This window comes from Echeneis naucrates, chromosome 6 (genome assembly GCF_900963305.1).
Source record: "Echeneis naucrates chromosome 6, fEcheNa1.1, whole genome shotgun sequence".
Lineage (NCBI taxonomy): Eukaryota > Metazoa > Chordata > Actinopteri > Carangiformes > Echeneidae > Echeneis > Echeneis naucrates.
The window spans coordinates 24,467,289-24,483,818 of NC_042516.1; the positions used below are offsets into that span (position 1 = coordinate 24,467,289).

A 16,530-nucleotide genomic window follows, 5' to 3' on the forward strand; every position below is an offset into this window, starting at 1 on the left:
AAACACAATCAACCAAATTCTGAACCCAAGACCACACAGGGATGAGACTCTGTTACTTACATAAAAGGAATTAAGTCATGATCAGGATTCGCCCCTGTGAACCCAGAACCTGGACTGAAGTCCTGACTGTGACCACAGGGTGGAGCAGAGGATTATGGGAGTGATCCAGGGCCGCCCCTCCCCCTCCCAGTGTGCACAGGTGATCCAGGTGTATAAAGGCGTCTTTCTGTGGGAAACACACTCACAGAGATCTCTGTCATAGACTTCCCGAAGAAAGATGGACACGCTGCTCGCTCTCTGGATCTCCCTCAGCTTCATCATCTCAGGTCAGGAAAACTCTCGGCTTCATTCTATTATTTCTATCTTTTTAGACAATTTGTGATCATTTGATTCAAATTAATAGACAGCAAAAGAAAATAGCTTGAACTAAAGACAGTGACAGACAGAGAAAAAGAGAGACAGGGTGTTTTTCATTTATAAAAGTCTCCTCCAGACTCATCTGATTCTGTCTGATCAGTTCAGACTCAGAAAACAAGAACTAAGAACACACTCTGAATGTTTCCTGATTTTCCTGATAAAAACTGTGTAAAGCAGAATAACCAAAGAAAAGTTGAAAGTTTAACTGATAAACATTTCGACAATAGTTTGAACTGTAATGTCCTAAACTTTATTTAGAGAATTTAGAGAAAACACAAGAAACTTGTGCGACAAAAAAAATGAACCAGACTCAGTGATTACGTGCCAGTGATGTGCCCTACAGATAATATCCAACTAGGCCAGCGAGCGGTGATAGCTATCATGTCTTTGAGGTCATCAGGTGGGAACCTCCTTTCGTCAGTGTTTCGTCTAGTTAGGCCCACAACACCTCCAGTAATGATGTCATTGTTTGGATCCAGGAAGTGGCTCACAAGGATCCAAATAATCAAACAAATAAAAAGCAGACGAATCAAAGATCAAATCGCTGTCGTCGTTTTCCTTCAGTGTCTTCTATGACAACCACACCGCTGGCGACCAGCAGTCCAGATGTTTCTACACGCCTTGTATCCATGACACCTGACCACACTACTGTAGCTGCCGACAGAGAGACCAGAACCACCAGTGACCGCACGGCCACATATGGAGCCTCCACAGGACAGACACCCAGCGTAGCCATGGAAGGAACCATCTCAGTGTCTGCAAATACACCTGAGGCGCACATCAACACCACAGCAGCAACACTTAGACCCCAGAGCACGACAACAGCCGCAGACAACAACAACAACATAACGACAGCCACACACAGCGTGGCAATGAGCACGCAGAACATGACGACAGCTGCAGACAACAACAACATGACAACAATGTCCCATCTTACCATGACAACCAGCTCTCCAAACAGGACACACTCCACCACAAACTTTACCATTACCACGACGACGAACACTGCAAACACCGAACACAACATCACCTCACACAACAGCGTCACTCCCATCAAAACCACTGTGACACCATCCACTGAAACCATAGCAACAAGGACTGAGACGTCAACAGCTGGGTCACCTGTTCCCATTTCGCCTGCAGCCGAGGGGGTACCAGGCTGGGGGATCGCTCTGCTGGTCCTGGCAGCTCTGGTTCTTCTGTTGTTGCTGCTGCTGCTGGTCGCACTGGTGAGTGGACACACACACACAGGTGGTGGATGCAGAAAAGACACACTTCTACTTTGTGTGCTGGGTGTCTGTGAATGCACCACAAAATCCATGTTTTACATTTACAATCTGCATCACAAGTGACCTACACTCAGCCATGACCTGCTGCATTCACTGCACTTGCGTAACTTGACCTGAGTGTTGAATGGCTGCTGTTAGTGTTCTGATGTAGTCTCATTTCCTCTCCAGATGGTGTGGTGCTGCTGCTGTAGGGGGGGCTCCAAGGGCTTCAGTCCCTACGACCAGCTGACCCACAGAGACGACATCCCTCTATACACCACCCACAGCCGCTTCGACAACGGGGGACCGTACGTAAGTAAGGGCAGCTGGGAGGACACAGCAAAACTCTAATGTCCTCATAAGGACATCTTCTATGGATCCAACTCCCAGTATCAGTCCGGGGGGGACTCTGTCGCAGCTTCAGGAAACATTCCTTAATGACAAAGACTACAGTTAACAATTTAAGGATTAATTACTGTGCGGCTATAGGCCTAGACTGCTGGGAGAGCCCCCCCATGTCCACCCCCCACTTCCTGTCTCTATCCTCCAGGTACTGAACCATCTCTGCTCCAACAGTTCCCTTCAGTTAGCTCCCTCCCACTGTGACCTCGTCTTCTCCTGATATTTACTACAGCACATTTAGAACAAGCAGGTTTCATCAGTCGCTGGAGAAGAAGACTTAAGCTTCTCTCCTCCTGTTCTTGTTCTCTCTTTACCCCCCTCCTTCAGTCTCTCTTTCTCTCTTTGTCGCTCCTTCTCTGTCTGCCTTGAGCCTTGATGGAACTTCATGATTTGGAGTTATAGAATGAAATGATTAGATTAATTCGACACCGGGGAAAGTGCCTGCGTCCTGCAGCAGAGTGAAGCAGCTCCAGGCAGATCCAGGCTAGCTCGAGTAACTAGAACAACACTGACACCCGTGAGGTGCCCCGATGGCGTGAGCTTCAATCACTGGGTGTGTATGTGGAAGTTTCATTCAACTGTTGACATCCTGAGTCACAGTCAACATTTACACAGAGACCACAAAGAAAGAATAGCTACACCACCCTGTGATATGATTAATGTCAGTTCAGCAACAGGGACCCGAACAAAACACACCTTGTGTAAGTGTTCATTGACTTCAGTGGTTTAATCTTTGTGTTCGCGTCAGACTGTACAAACCGACGCAGACCTTTTTATCATTGGAGTAAACCTTTACTGCCAATCAGAGCTGAGGTCTTTTGGAGATCTGCTCCAGTATTCGTTCATGCTAATGAAACATACTAACCCAAAACCTTATTATTATTTTATATTTGGCAGTTACAATAAGAGAGAAATAATCTGAAGAAGGTGAGAGTTTTCTGAACATGTTAACAATAATTCTGCCCTCAATCATCTGTTTCAGGAAGACCTGGAAAAGACGACAAAGAACCGAACAGGGAAGTACACAGTGAACCAATAAACTCTTAACCTGCTGAAAGACCAACGATTACCAACCTCACTTACACAAAGCTGTTCCTTGTTTTTATGTTGTTCTGGTTTACATTTTCGTGAATATGATGTCTGTATTGTTTCCTTAATTAACTTTAATTTGTTGTCTGTCATGTAATTATATTTTAACAAACAAACAAAATGAACAGTTAGTGTTGGAAAAATTAAAGTAGCAAAACCACCCTCATTACATTTTACATTTTAATTTTCTTAGGTATTCCCACGACCATCACAATTATATATTTTGTAGATATATTTGAATTTTTTTTTCACTGATGTGACACTGATTGAAATTGTGACCATTACTATGATGTTCATCATTTTATTTTTACTGCCACTGTTGTAACTGCTGCAAATATTAATAACACGAGTAACAACAAATTTACTGTGGCCTCATATTTTGCACGTCTCAATCACTTTTTGAAAAGTATTCCAATTCACTATCATTTATTATTAGACAAACAGTATGATTATATTTTTACTGTTTCTCTCAGACATTCTGATATTATTGTCATTACTGTTAGAGTTTTGCTGCATATATTTGAACATTCAAATAATCACATTATTTATGCATTTGCATTTTCTTAATAATGACACTCAATTTTATGTCACAGTTATTATTATTTCCATTAATTGGCAGTAATTGAGACTTCCACAAGTTAGCAACTATATTTATTAAAAACAAGCTAATTCTTCCTTTATGCAAAAGATTACAATATTCTATGTAACTTTCCTGATCTTAAAACAAACTGCCAGTCGTTACTGATTTGATTTGCAGTTATGGGTAATGGTTTGTATGTCAATGTTTACAATCCGTCTTATTACCATTCCTGTGCTTTTGAAATTATTCCTGCAGTTTTGTTTAATTTAAGATATTCTTGTTAGAGCTCTTATTGATTTATGATGGACATATTCTTTGTTCCCAATGTTCATACGGAAATGACATGTTTTCTTTTTTAAAATATGTTTTTATCATTTTTTCTTTCAAATGTTTTGAGATTTTTGACATTAATTCAGCTCTATTTAAGTATTTTACATCTAAAATACTCACCTGATACACAATATAATCCTGTTCAGTCTTATTATATGATTTCCTTTGTGCAGTGTTGTGTTGCTTGCACTTTAGCAGGGACTGGTGTTGATAGTCACTGTCCCAGTTTGATGTGTATTGTGTTTCCAACTGTCGGAAAGTAGATCCTCATTTGTGCATGTTTTATTCCCCTTTCTTAACCAAAGCCCAGGGAGCAGAGGTGTGGCGCCTGCAGAGTGTTTGATATGCTGTTAATGGAGCTGATATGGACATAAAGAACACGGGGCCAGGCTCTGTGGTGTGTTTACTGGCTCTATGAGTCACTCAATATCAGACGCATTTATCACCAGCAACAAGACTGAAATGTTCTTATTCTGGTTTCATAATTTCTCAATGTCAGTGTTGAGTGTTTCCATTCAGCTTCAACATGAACCTTGGCCTGAGGTTTTATCTCCATTTACTATCTTTAATTATCATGTATCAAGTTTCTTTGCTTTTCCAGGTTTGATGTCCTCATTAAACACATTATATTCATGTTTTTCACCTCCATGCATTACATATATTTTATGTGTCTTCATGGCAAAATGTGATTTTAATACTAGAACTTACTGTACAACTATGTATGCTCACTGGTACTGGATAATGGAATTTTTTATTTCAATTCTAAAATTAAATATTCCGTGGACTTTATTTTCCAATATTACATTCTGCCCCCCCACCACCACACAACAGGGGATGTTGGTGAATGACCAGCTTTGGTCCTTTCTCCTTTATTCAAATGATACGAAATCAAAGTGACAGTCATTTCTCTTATTTTGAAGAGTCCTTCCTGTTGCCTAGAGGGTTAGGTTGTTGGGGTCAGATGGCCCCAAAGTCCTGAGCCATAGCTCCAGAGCGAACTTGGTCCCTGTGCTGACCCGCTGCACATCAGGACCGCTGGCTGGTGCACGACTGACCAACACCTTCAGCGGCAGACAACAGTCGCTGAGAGCTCCGTCTGAAGACACCTGAGACACACTGGACACAACGCAGGAGGTCAGAGGTCAGAGTTCAGGGGGAGGTTGAGGATGTTGTTTCAGTCCAGGGTCAGGGCTCAGCCCTTTGACCTTGAACGCTGTGATACCTGATGCTGGAGGGCAGTTGGTCCAGTTGGAGCTCTCTGTCCTCCCCGTCCTTGGCAGACACGATGGCTCGGACCAGCGGCCTGTCGGCCCACAGACAGGCGCTGACCTCTGCTGGAGACGGACGGAGACAGCACTGCAGGGTGAGAGGAAAACACACAACACAGCCATGACTAAGGTCAAGGTCGTGTCCTCGGGGTCATTCAGGTCAGTGTCATGATTCAAACACTACCTGCAGTTGCAGGTGAGACAGGGAGGAGCTCAGCAGCATGTAGACCACGATGTGATGTCTCTGAGGATGTCCTCTGGACAGCATGGGGGGATACACTGACTGACAGAGAACAGTTGGCCCTTTCATTAAATCCTCTCTGAGTCCAGATGGTCCAGTAAGACAGCAGGTCTTGGACCTCATGTCTCATGTCTCACCTCCCACAGTCCCAGTATTTTAGGGCAGACTTCCTCTGCTTCCAGTTTCAGTCCAGTTTCCTCCTGTAGCTCCCTGAGGCCAGCATCCAGCAGCTACACAACACAACACACACCTAACGCTCAAATGATATGTTTGTTGTGTGTGTGAAGCTGTGACATCACATCCTGTTAAAGTGAAAGAAAATGAAGACTGTTTTTACCGTTTCATCAGGCTCCAAGTGTCCGCCTCAGAGAAAAAACAAGAGAGAGTCACTTGCCAGCTCATGAAGAATTGATGAAACCTGGGACACCTTCACATACCTGGACTCCCCTCTCTCCCGTGCTCACTGACACACAAAGGTCATTCCACTAAATCAGTGACTCCCAACCTGTGGGCCGCCAAATCATTTCCCAAAAAGTATGATTTTTGTGGGGGATCAAGAAGTGTGTGATTTTTCTGACTATATAAAAAGAAAAATATGTTTTAAATGTTAAAACTCATTTACGTTTAAAAGGATATTAAACATGTTTAAATATTTTCATTATTATTAGACATGTGACAAGCAAATGACAGATTGGAACTTTTGTTGATATCGGCAGGAACAAATTGCACTTGACTTGTTTATGTTTGATAATATTGAAACTGGAGTATAAAGATGGCTAGCTGGCTAGCCACTGGGAGAGTTAAAAGAGAGAAGAGACGAATGGTGAGCCGACAAACAAAAGAGAAGATGTCGGAGAAAGTACAGTTCTGAATACTTTTGGGACAGGCACAGAAGCGGAACTGTTACCGCTGTGACCGTGTGTGCGGAGATATTGTCCAGTGAAGCCTTAAAGCTGTTATTTATGACTCGTTTGTTAATTGGCCTGCTACAGACAGCTCGTCAGCTGCATCACTGAGGTGTTGGAACAGTTACAGATGCTGTGTTAGTGTATCGGAGCTTCAGTTCTGTTCTTTATGTTCGATCTTCATATGGTGTGACACCCTGTGGTGTTAAACTCGGAGGACCAAAGCCAGTCGTGTGTGTGTCAGACCTGGAGGGACCCAGACGTTTGGGAATATGTGAAGCTCCTTTGCCCGTCGCGTCAGCAGCACTCTCTGATTGGCTGTCTGCAGCAGTATGGCCACACCCACATCCACCCCTCGCTGCTGAATGTCCAGTGGGATTGCTGCTGCCTCTGTGACTGACAGGTGCTTCATGGGACAGAAGGCGGGCCTCTGAGAAACACGGGGGGGTCACAGTCAGGATCAGCTGCAGAAAACGCTCATGTCATGGTTTTATAATAAATCAACCCCAGAGCTCTGTCTCCATACACCGTCTGAGGGGGGCTCCCATTTCCTCCCCCAACAACAGGGCTCTTTGTCCGCTGTCGGCCATTTCCTTACCTGGGGAAATCTACCGATACTCATCCTCTCTCTGATTGGCTGAAGGCCAGAGAGACAGCTCATCACCTGAACACAAACACTGTTGTACCAAATCTGGATTTTTCTTTGTGGGATGTTTCAGGTTGTAGATCGGTGTGGACCAATGAGCTTTGAGCTGAGGGGTGTGAGTAATACAGCGCTGGTGTGATGTCACTAAGACGTTCAGCCATGAACGTGTTGTGTGTCTGACCTTCAGAGGGACAGCAGGTCCTTCGTCTCCTCCAGACAGGATGAACCGGTTTTTGTCCAGACAGCAGTTCACCTGCACCTCATCTTCACCGCCGACGCTGAAGTGACCCGTTATACTCTGAAAGACCAGCAGAAGAACAGCCGGAGCTGTCAGAGGGGCCGGGCAAATGGACCGGTCCGGACGGTCAGAGCTGTCAGAGGGGCCGGGCAAATGGACCGGTCCGGACGGTCAGAGCTGTCAGAGGGGCCGGTCCGGACGGCCGGAGCTGTCAGAGGGGACGGTCCGGACGGTCAGAGGGACCGGTCCGGACGGTCAGAGCTGTCAGAGGGGACGGACAAATGGACCGGTCCGGACGGTCAGAGGGGCCGGTCCAGACGGCCAGCTGTCAGAGGGGACGGTCCGGATGGCCAAATGGACCGGTCCGGATGGCCGGAGCTGTCAGAGGGGACGGACAAATGGACAGGTCCGGACGGTCAGAGGGGCCGGTCCGGACGGCCAGCTGTCAGAGGGGACGGACAAATGGACCGGTCCGGACGGTCAGAGGGGCCGGTCCAGACGGCCGGAGCTGTCAGAGGGGACGGACAAATGGACCGGTCCGGACGGTCAGAGCTGTCAGAGGGGACGGTCCGGATGGCCAAATGGACCGGTCCGGACGGTCAGAGGGGCCGGTCCGGATGGCCAAATGGACCGGTCCGGACGGTCAGAGCTGTCAGAGGGGACGGTCCGGATGGCCAAAGGGACCGGTCCGGACCGGTCTGGCTGCACTGACCTGGACAAACGGAGCTCTCTGCGGAGCCGCTGTCTCCCTGCAGATGTGGACCAGGACCCTCCGGACTTTGTCCATGCTGTTTGCTGTAAACTGACCGACGAACCGACCATGAAGTTTTAAGTTAAACCGGTCAAACAAACGAACAGCAGAAACTTCCTGACAGAAGAAAGTCGACCATCACGCCATTTTGGCTGCGACAAACTTCCGGTTCCACACTTCAAAATAAAAGACTGGAAGATAAAGGTCAAAGGTCGGTATTTAAATATACAACACAAACAGGAGCGCTGCTTTATGCTAATCGGCTAATCAACACACACACAGGTCCCTCCTCCTCCCTTATATTGAAACATGAAGGTCATGCTGCAGTGATGTAACGTGACTGTGACATCACCAGTGGGTGTGGCTACAACAGATGTTCACTTTGTCTTTGAGACTAAATTAAAATGAGTCACTTTAATCTGAAAATGTCCTTCCTGTCCGTCAGACGTTGACCAAGGTCACCTGATGCAGGGAGGCGGTGCTTTCGATGTGGTCAGGGTCATCTGGTCGGTTCAGAGTCTGCCAGAAAGAAATGAGAACCTCAGGGTCAGAGGTCGACGACGATGATGACCACAGAAGAAGTCTTGATGTCTGAGGAGCCTTACACATTCATTCTGTCTACCTGCCACCAGGGGGCTGTAAAAAGAAGTCCCATTGTATTGAAGTCAATGGGAAAATGTGAGTGGGAAGTTGCGTTTTTAGCACGCCAGAAGTCAACTTTGGCCAGTTATTGTGTTCTTCATCAGACAGAAGAGAATGTGTGATTAACTCACAGCTGATAATGTCAGGAATTAATGAGCTCATTAATTGAGCCATCAGCTGGCAGACTGATGGATAATTCATACTAACACACGGATTTAGGCTGTATTTTCAAAATAAAAGTCCCATAAATCACTCACAGCAACCTTCGGGACTGCTAAAGACTTTCAAAATAAAAACCTCACAGGGTTTCTTTTTTTGTTTCCAAACTGCAGCCATGAGAACTATGAAGATTTCCTTCAGTTCAGCAGAAGTGAACCCAGACAGATGTCCACCAGTCCAACCATCATCTCCACAAAAACAGCACAACACTGACATAACGCACAGCAGCACCCTCACACAGACGGTATTAAAAAAAAAGGATCAAAATCATTCCAATGATATTAAATATTCATGGAAACGAAAAGCTGAAAATCTCTGTAAAATTCTCAGATTTATCATTTTAATCACTAAGAAGTTATGTTTTCAAAATAAGGTTCATTATTCAGGACTTTCAGGAAACAAAAACGTCACATGATTTTTTTTTTATAACTATTGATGAACTACAGTTCCCATGAGGCTTCCATAAATGCTGTGGAAGCCTTGTGGGGTCGTGGTTGTTGACTTCCCGTTCATGCTCAGCCTGGAAATTGTCTATTAAAATCAGAGCTCCATTAAAGCTCAGTGATGAAAACAATTAATCAGAGAAGGATCAGACCGTTAGGCCACGCCCACTCCGCTGCCATTGGTTGGGAGCAAATAACAAAAAACAGCAGGATTACAATACAACCAACAGAACTCACCCTGTAGATCTGAGAGACAGACAATAAGACATTTATTTTAAATCTACTAATCTATCTATATGCTAAATGATGAAATGTGAAAATATAACAACAAAATGATGCAAAGCAAAAATGAACCAACTGAAAGCTGTTTTTTGTTGTGTTTTGTTTTTGTTAGGGTTGTCAAACAAAACTTCTCAATCTGATTATCATTCCTAAGTGTGAGGATGTTGTTGGAACAGAAAGATAAAAGAAAGGAAGCAGAATTTTTTGTTTAACATTTGTTTTTTTATTTATGACAAATAAAAATGAAGAGCAGTTTTTTGGGGGGTTAAATATAAAATGGATGGATTGATTAAAATTCTCAAAAGTTTTTTGGGTATTCAAAAATTAAAGCAATTCAATCAAAAATCAAATAAAATTACTTCATGAAGTTGCCTTTTAAACTTTTCTTTTTTTGTGTGTATTCATTCTAAATCAGTAATTAAACTAATAAAAGAGTCTGCTGTGATTTTAGAGGAATAATTTGCAATCCAAACTGAACTCTTTGGTTGGTTATTGATTCAGTAAGGTTTTCAACAGAAGAGAAAGGAAAGTTGAAAGAAGAAATAAAACTAAATTAAATGGAACAAGAAACTGACGAAATCAGCACATAAACCACAGACCCCAGTTTAAAGGTCCAAAGCTCCAGCGATGTTTAGCCTAGTTTAGCACAATTACCGATGGAGGGAAACCAGTTTGGTCGAAGTGATCAACAACTGACCAAAAGAGAAAGGTGATGAAAATAAAGCAGCTTTAATGTGAACTGGTTCACAATCAGCACAAAGCTGAACAGCTGCTGTGTGCTAATGTGATGTTTTTCAGTTTTAATAATAATATTGACTGAAAAACATGCAGGACTGTGAGTCGGCCCTGTGATGGACCGGAGACCTGTCCAGTGTGACCCCACCCCTCACCTGAGTGAGCTGGGATTGGCTCCAGAACCCCCCCCGACCCGGAAACAGATCAGAGGAAGAAGAAGAAGAATGAATGGATGAAAACACGGAAGTGGCGTCCAGCAAATGTTCCAGATAAAGGTTAGCTTAGACGGTTATCTTGAAATAAAGTGCGGTCCAACGTGACGCAGGAAAACCAACAGTTTCTATCTGCTGCCAGCGTTTGTGCTGAGGTAAGTTAACTGAGCCCCTCCTCATTCTGGACAACAGAAAAAGGTTCTGGTCTCCCAGCATCAGTCTACCACCTTCAGCTCAGGACCAGGATCCGGACTCACCAGGCAGTTCGGTTTAGGCTTTGTTTTCTGCTGCCGCGACATGAGGATGCCGCCGAGGACCAGGATGCAGATGCAGAGGACAAGCAGGACGGACACAACCACGAGCTCCCGGTGGAAACTCTTCCCTTTCCCGGAGACGTTGTCCTTTTCACTGGACTGGTTGTCTCTTCCCAAAGTCAGATTCGATCTGCCGTCCTCAGAGTCTTTGGTCTCTTTCTCATAACTGTCTGTGAGTGTGTCCTCCTCGTCCTCAGGTTCTCCTAAAAGTTCTGTCACAGGGAGCTTCTCCGGTATGCCGCTTTTGTCTGGTGCGTTTATGTGGTCAGGACTGATGGCGCGCGGCGACGCTGCCTGTTTGACGATGTAGCCCACAACGATGTCCTTGAATCCGCCCTCCTCTGCCTGGCAGCGGTACGTCCCCAATGTGGCAGCAGTGGCGAGGAACCTAAGGCTGCCGTCGGCCAATTGGAAGAAGAGATTCTCAGGCAGCTCAGTGAATTGAGGGGACATCCAGCTCAGAGATGCCAAGTTGGACGGTTTGAGACATGGAAGAGTCACGACTTGATTCAGAACCACGACGACGTCTGAAGAACAGAAATGATTCGGATCAAACAAGACTCTTCAACCAGATGACCCGATCTTTATCCAGAACTCACCTGAATCCAGACCCGTCCTGGTCTGGTGCTGACACCTCTCTCCTGCATTGCCGTTCTCCAGGTCTTGGAGCCTGAGGTGTGAGACCAGATCCTGTCAGTCACTGCTCAGGGCATACTGTCCTTAAAAACCTGATCCAGATTGACCAGGATCAGCGTAATTTCATGTTTCACTTACAAGGTTTCAGGACTGCTGCCCAGACTGGTGCAGGTCCTCCTTGTGGGACTCCAGCCACAGAAGGGGTCTCTGGACTGGATGCACTGGCTGCAGGTCCTGGACGTGGCGCATCTGGCCACAGGGACGGCAGTCACTGCCTCCGATGTCCCCACGTACAGGACTCCCTACCGGACCAGAGACCAGAACTAGTTAGACCAAATAAAGGCTATCAGATGTGGACCAGATCTAGACCAGGTTTACCTTGGTGGAGGACAGGACAATGCTTTTGACCAGTTGGGGTTTGGTGAAGACTTGGATCTCCTCAATGACTTGAGAACCCTGATCAAACAAAACCACTTTGTGTAGGAATCCAGACTCTGGACATGGAGACACAAAGAACAGGTTTTTATCACGTTTATCATTAGGGACCATCAGGACCGCCAGGACCCCTCACCTGTGAGCAGGAAGAGGACGGTGTACTTTTTTCCATCGGCAGCTGTCGTCCTCATGGCAGTGACGCGGCTGTAGCTCTGTCCTGAGGACACCACCAGTGGACCGCCTGAGACCGGCTTGATGTGGGTGTTGGTCAGGAAGTTCTTTTTCACCTCTGCCAGGTCAGAGTCTGACGCCCCGTCCAGACCACACTGAGGGCGGAATCACAGCCAACATCAGTGGTCATGACAGTGTTTAATCTATGTGTGATGAGTATTAAGTAAACTCTTCTCCTTCCTTCCTGATTCCTTCCTGGTGCAAAAACAGGAAGTAGATGTCCCAGCACTGATGCATCGTGGTCATTATGTGCTCACCTTCCCGAGGCCAAGCTGTTTCCCCCAGAAAGGACGCCATTGGTGGCTCTGCATGTCGAAGGTCATATAGTCTCCAGAGAACGCCGCCTGGACATCCTGGAGCCTGAAGACGCAGACCGCAGACCCTGGACCTGAGGACCTGATGGACACCAGAAAGAGGGGACTTTAAAAATACTGCAGCTGAATGGCTGATTCACCACCATGTACCAACAACCTTCAGCTCTCTCACCACTGAGAGGTGAAGACCCCGTAGAACAGTGTGTCGGCGGAGTTGGTGTCATCAGATGGAGGCAGTGTGAACACATCCTGCAGGACGTTAAAGGGAAGCTGCCTGTGGGACTGACAGAGCAGAGTGGCTTTGGCGAAGGATGTCCACTTCTTCTGCAGCGTCCTTTGGCCGCCAATGTCGTCCTGAGACAGGACAGAGACAGGACCACTGTCAGGTGATCGGGTGGTCATGTGCCCTCAGTGCTTTGGTCTAATGAAGACTCGGAGCGAAGGACACGGTGACCCGTCATGTCTGATTATTTCTCTTTCTAATTTGGGCTTCAAATCAAATCAAATCAAATCAAATCAGATTTATTTGTATAGCGCCAAATCATAACAAAGTTACATCAAGGCACTTTACATATAGAGCAGGTCTGGACCAAACTCTTTATAAATTTATTTAAAGAGACCCAACAGATCCCCCGATGAGCAAGCACTTGGCAACAGTGGCAAGGAAAAACTTCCTTCCTCGGCTTTTATTGTGACATGAGCTGTGCTCTAAACAGGAAGGGGGACAGAGAAATGGAGGGGGCAGAGTCACCTTGCAGACTTGGGCCACTCTGGCGGTCTGCAAGTCGTCCACAAAGCTGAACTCTTTCCCAACTTCAGTGAAGAAGAAGTAGAGCTTCCTCTCCGTCACGTCGGCTGACGAACCCACAAACGTCGGCTCTGAAACATGGGAAACGATGTCAGCGGCTCTGCCGTGCCACATGAGAGCACATCAAGGTTCAGATCACATCTGAACGTCACAGGACCAGGTCCTGGGCCCACATGAAGGGACAGGAAGTATGAGTGGACTCAGAGACAGATTTGGTCTGTCGGACTCAGAAGGACTGAGGACCTGGTCTGACTCACCTGCCAGGAGACTGACGGAGTCCTGGCTGACATCCGGTCGGCCATCTTTGCTGAAATGTCGGGAGATCTGAGGTTTGGCGCCCCTGAAGTCGCTGGTGGTGGCAGTGAACAGCTCGCCATCTGCACAGGAACAGAGAGCGAGCACCTTGTTAGAGTCGTCCACTCAGCCAATCAGGTGACAGATAGAGTGTGAGTCATCAAACCGACCGACAGTGATGGCCGTGCTCCTCTGGAGGGGGCTGAAGGGGCAGCGACCTTTGGCCTCGCCCTGACGGACCATGTTGAAAGAATCAGTGTCCTGGAAACAAACAGAGTCTAGATCATCAAAACCACATCAGGTCTGAACTGGACTTCAGTTCTTGATCTACCATCAGTAAACATGGTGGACATACAATGATGGCGTCTCGGGGGCTGAAAGCGAAGCTGCCGCAGGCGTACAGGTGGGTGGAGTTTATCAGCTGCAACACGTGCACAAAGTTTGGACAGTCCACCTGAGGACAGGAAACAGGAAACAGCTGATCACAGGCCTCAGGACTGGTCTAACAAATGCTCCAAGCCCAGAGGTCTCTATAAGCGTGGACTTGCTCACTGCCTCTGAGAGACCTGGTCTGGGCTGGACCATCTGGTGGTCCAATCAGGACCTTGGAGGAACCACAGAACAGAAACACTACGGCACCATTTAGCTTAGCATAGCTGGAAGTGTGTTTGTTACCGTCATGTTTTTCCCTTTAGCCTGGCATTCCTGGATCTGGGTCTGAGACGGACTCCACTGGACCTGGACCAGATACAGACACTCAGCACAGGGTTCACATCAAGAAGATTCAGGTGTCAGAGGTCCAGCTCACCTGGCCCCTCAGGCTGATGACATCACTCTGATTGACGTCCAGTGAGAGGACAGTGTCTTGGGCCCCCACGTACAGGGTGGAGGCGTCGCCGCTTAGCAACAGCGTGGCGGTGTCATGAACGTCCGGGAGACCAAAGTGGACCAGAGGCCTGTCTGCAGATCCTGGACACAAACAGGGTTCAGATCCAGCTTTAAAGCAGAAGGTTCGAGGTGCAGGGGACACATGGACTGAGCTGCAGGAGGGCCCCATCTTCCCATCATGCACCTCCTCTTAACGGAAACAGGAAGTCATTTATAGCATTTTCTGAGTGGAGAAGCAGAGTGAAGCTGAAATGAGAGTGCAGGACCTGCAGCGATCAAAAGCTTCAGCTGATCAGAGGACAGCAGAAGAATTTCCTGTTTGTGAGGTCTCTGTGGTTTGTGAATCCAGTGAAAGTATCAAAGGTCTGGATCCAGGAAGTGGTCCTTCAAACCAGCCATCAGGAGCGGCCTCTGATTGGCTGACTGAAGTGTAAAACCAGACCGAGCACAAACAATCCTCTTATGGATCAACCCTTCAAGTCTGAGAAGTTCCAAAAAGGACCTTAAATCTGAGCTGTGATTCAGTTTCATCAGATTTATTCTATAAAACAGTGAACTGAATCAAACAGTTCTGTTTCTGTTGCACACGACCTGTAAAGTTTGAAACTTTGAATTGAAAATTAAACTGGATTGAGTTGATGTAAAGATCATTGAGCAGATTCACTTCTCGTCAATGCCGTGAATACACACCTGTTTCCATGGTAACACTGATCTCCACGATGACTGATCTGTGACACTGCATGAAAACCTCAAAATTTTATCTGATGCAAACACACCAGGAAGTGTTACACAATCTGACACAACCGACATGCAGTAGACTCCCGTGTAACCTCGATCAGATTTTAGCTGTTCATCTGTGGTCCACAGATGAACATTTAACAGACAAATAATCAATAATTAAAATAATGATTAGCTAAAAAAAACATGGCATGAGCTGTGATGTCATAACATCACTGTGCTCCTGTTCCGGATCATCAGAAGATCAGTCCTCATGACAACACCACAGATTACGGACGAGAAAAGCTTTTTGGACTCACCGAGCAGGAAGGAGGTTCGAGGCGGAGACAGAGAGGAGCCAGAACACAGTAGGCCGAGGAGGAGGAGGAGGGATGGAGCCATGATGAAGAGCAGATGATAGAGGACAGATGTCAGCTCTGTTGTTAAATGTTGAATGACTGTCAGCAGCGGTGACTGAAGAAACAATGAAGAACAAAAACACCACAACTTCCCGTTTCTGTGGTGCCTGAGGAGGGGGGGGGCTGAAACCACCACCATCATCATCAGGGCTGATGTGTCTTATTATAAACAGGGAGAAAAGACAACTTCCTGTTGTTACTTCAGAGTTAATCTGACAGCTGCACACCCACAACACAACAATAACACAAAATAAGCTCGACTTCAGTGTCCTGCAGCGGAGCCACAGATCAGTGGGAGCTGCCGAAGAAGAAGAGGAAGTGTTTTTCTGAAGAGGATTCTGTTCTGTTTTCAGATCCTCTCAGTCCACCTGAACAGAGATCGGACAGGAAGCGGAAGTCTGTCTGAAGACAGACGGTGTGAGCGTCAGTCTGACAGTAATAACAGGCTGAGGCGGTCACAAGGCTCATAATTCAGCTCATTTACTGAAGTAACCTTAAAGTGAAATGTATTTACTTCACACCTTCATTATCTCTCTTTGTATTTAATCTTATTTGAATATTCTTATGGATCTATATTCTACCCTCTGTGTTATATTCTTGTAATATTTCGTTTGTTGCTCTCTTAATTCTGTACCTGGATCTCCCCTGGTCGATTCATCAAGTATTTCTACTTCTGATGTCCATAGATATATGATCCTGAAACAAACTCCATTATCAGTGGGCGGGGCTTTTATACTCGGTGATCTGTCTCCAACATAAGCTGCTCTGGAGCGGGTTAGCCGCGCAGCATCAGTTACCATGGTGAC

At 46.3% G+C, this 16,530-nt stretch overlaps 3 protein-coding genes across 4 annotated transcripts; 1 reads left to right on the forward strand and 2 right to left on the reverse strand.

Annotated features, from left to right (window-relative positions):
- Window positions 1–242: 242 nt before the first annotated feature.
- LOC115044399 (cell wall protein DAN4-like) lies at window positions 243–4,809 on the forward strand. 2 transcript variants are annotated; one of them, XM_029503349.1, is made up of 4 exons: window positions 243–326; window positions 982–1,646; window positions 1,875–1,997; window positions 3,070–4,809. In XM_029503349.1, the coding sequence occupies exons 1-4, from the start codon at window positions 278–280 to the stop codon at window positions 3,124–3,126; spliced, it is 894 nt and encodes a 297-aa protein (XP_029359209.1). In that variant the 5' UTR covers window positions 243–277; the 3' UTR covers window positions 3,127–4,809. The 2 variants fall into 2 exon arrangements, with proteins under 2 accessions (XP_029359209.1, XP_029359210.1); XM_029503350.1 differs by having other exon boundaries at window positions 1,875–1,993.
- Window positions 4,810–4,921: 112 nt separating this feature from the next.
- nudt17 (nudix (nucleoside diphosphate linked moiety X)-type motif 17) lies at window positions 4,922–8,313 on the reverse strand. The gene is made up of 8 exons (XM_029503348.1): window positions 8,097–8,313; window positions 7,328–7,444; window positions 6,747–6,930; window positions 5,933–5,958; window positions 5,733–5,825; window positions 5,539–5,637; window positions 5,309–5,442; window positions 4,922–5,202 (listed from the first exon to the last, which is right to left on the reverse strand). Exons 1-8 carry the CDS (start codon window positions 8,169–8,171, stop codon window positions 5,022–5,024), a joined length of 909 nt encoding a protein of 302 aa, XP_029359208.1. The 5' UTR covers window positions 8,172–8,313; the 3' UTR covers window positions 4,922–5,021.
- A 1,491-nt stretch (window positions 8,314–9,804) lies between these two features.
- On the reverse strand, window positions 9,805–15,888 carry LOC115044397 (semaphorin-4A-like). The gene is made up of 14 exons (XM_029503346.1): window positions 15,626–15,888; window positions 14,509–14,669; window positions 14,376–14,438; window positions 14,056–14,154; window positions 13,871–13,961; window positions 13,664–13,783; window positions 13,350–13,477; window positions 12,771–12,952; window positions 12,542–12,680; window positions 12,190–12,379; window positions 11,997–12,112; window positions 11,757–11,920; window positions 11,582–11,652; window positions 9,805–11,509 (listed from the first exon to the last, which is right to left on the reverse strand). The coding sequence occupies exons 1-14, from the start codon at window positions 15,867–15,869 to the stop codon at window positions 10,884–10,886; spliced, it is 2,394 nt and encodes a 797-aa protein (XP_029359206.1). The 5' UTR covers window positions 15,870–15,888; the 3' UTR covers window positions 9,805–10,883.
- Between the last annotated feature and the right edge of the window lie 642 nt (window positions 15,889–16,530).

Excerpts from the sequence above, each read along its gene's own strand:
- LOC115044399 (XM_029503349.1), top strand. The coding sequence starts at position 278 with ATGGACACGCTGCTCGCTCTCTGGATCTCCCTCAGCTTCATCATCTCA. Across the intron at positions 327-981 it reads CCTCAGCTTCATCATCTCAG|TGTCTTCTATGACAACCACA; the intron begins GTCAGGAAAACT and ends GTTTTCCTTCAG. Across the intron at positions 1,647-1,874 it reads TGCTGCTGCTGGTCGCACTG|ATGGTGTGGTGCTGCTGCTG; the intron begins GTGAGTGGACAC and ends TTTCCTCTCCAG.
- nudt17 (XM_029503348.1), bottom strand. The coding sequence starts at position 8,171 with ATGGACAAAGTCCGGAGGGTCCTGGTCCACATCTGCAGGGAGACAGCG. Across the intron at positions 5,443-5,538 it reads TGTCTCACCTGCAACTGCAG|TGCTGTCTCCGTCCGTCTCC; the intron begins GTAGTGTTTGAA and ends CTCACCCTGCAG. Across the intron at positions 5,203-5,308 it reads CAACTGCCCTCCAGCATCAG|TGTGTCTCAGGTGTCTTCAG; the intron begins GTATCACAGCGT and ends CGTTGTGTCCAG.
- LOC115044397 (XM_029503346.1), bottom strand. The coding sequence starts at position 15,869 with ATGATGATGGTGGTGGTTTCAGCCCCCCCCCTCCTCAGGCACCACAGA. Across the intron at positions 14,155-14,375 it reads CTAAAGGGAAAAACATGACG|GTGGACTGTCCAAACTTTGT; the intron begins GTAACAAACACA and ends TCCTGTCCTCAG. Across the intron at positions 13,478-13,663 it reads CTCCGTCAGTCTCCTGGCAG|AGCCGACGTTTGTGGGTTCG; the intron begins GTGAGTCAGACC and ends CCCATGTTTCAG.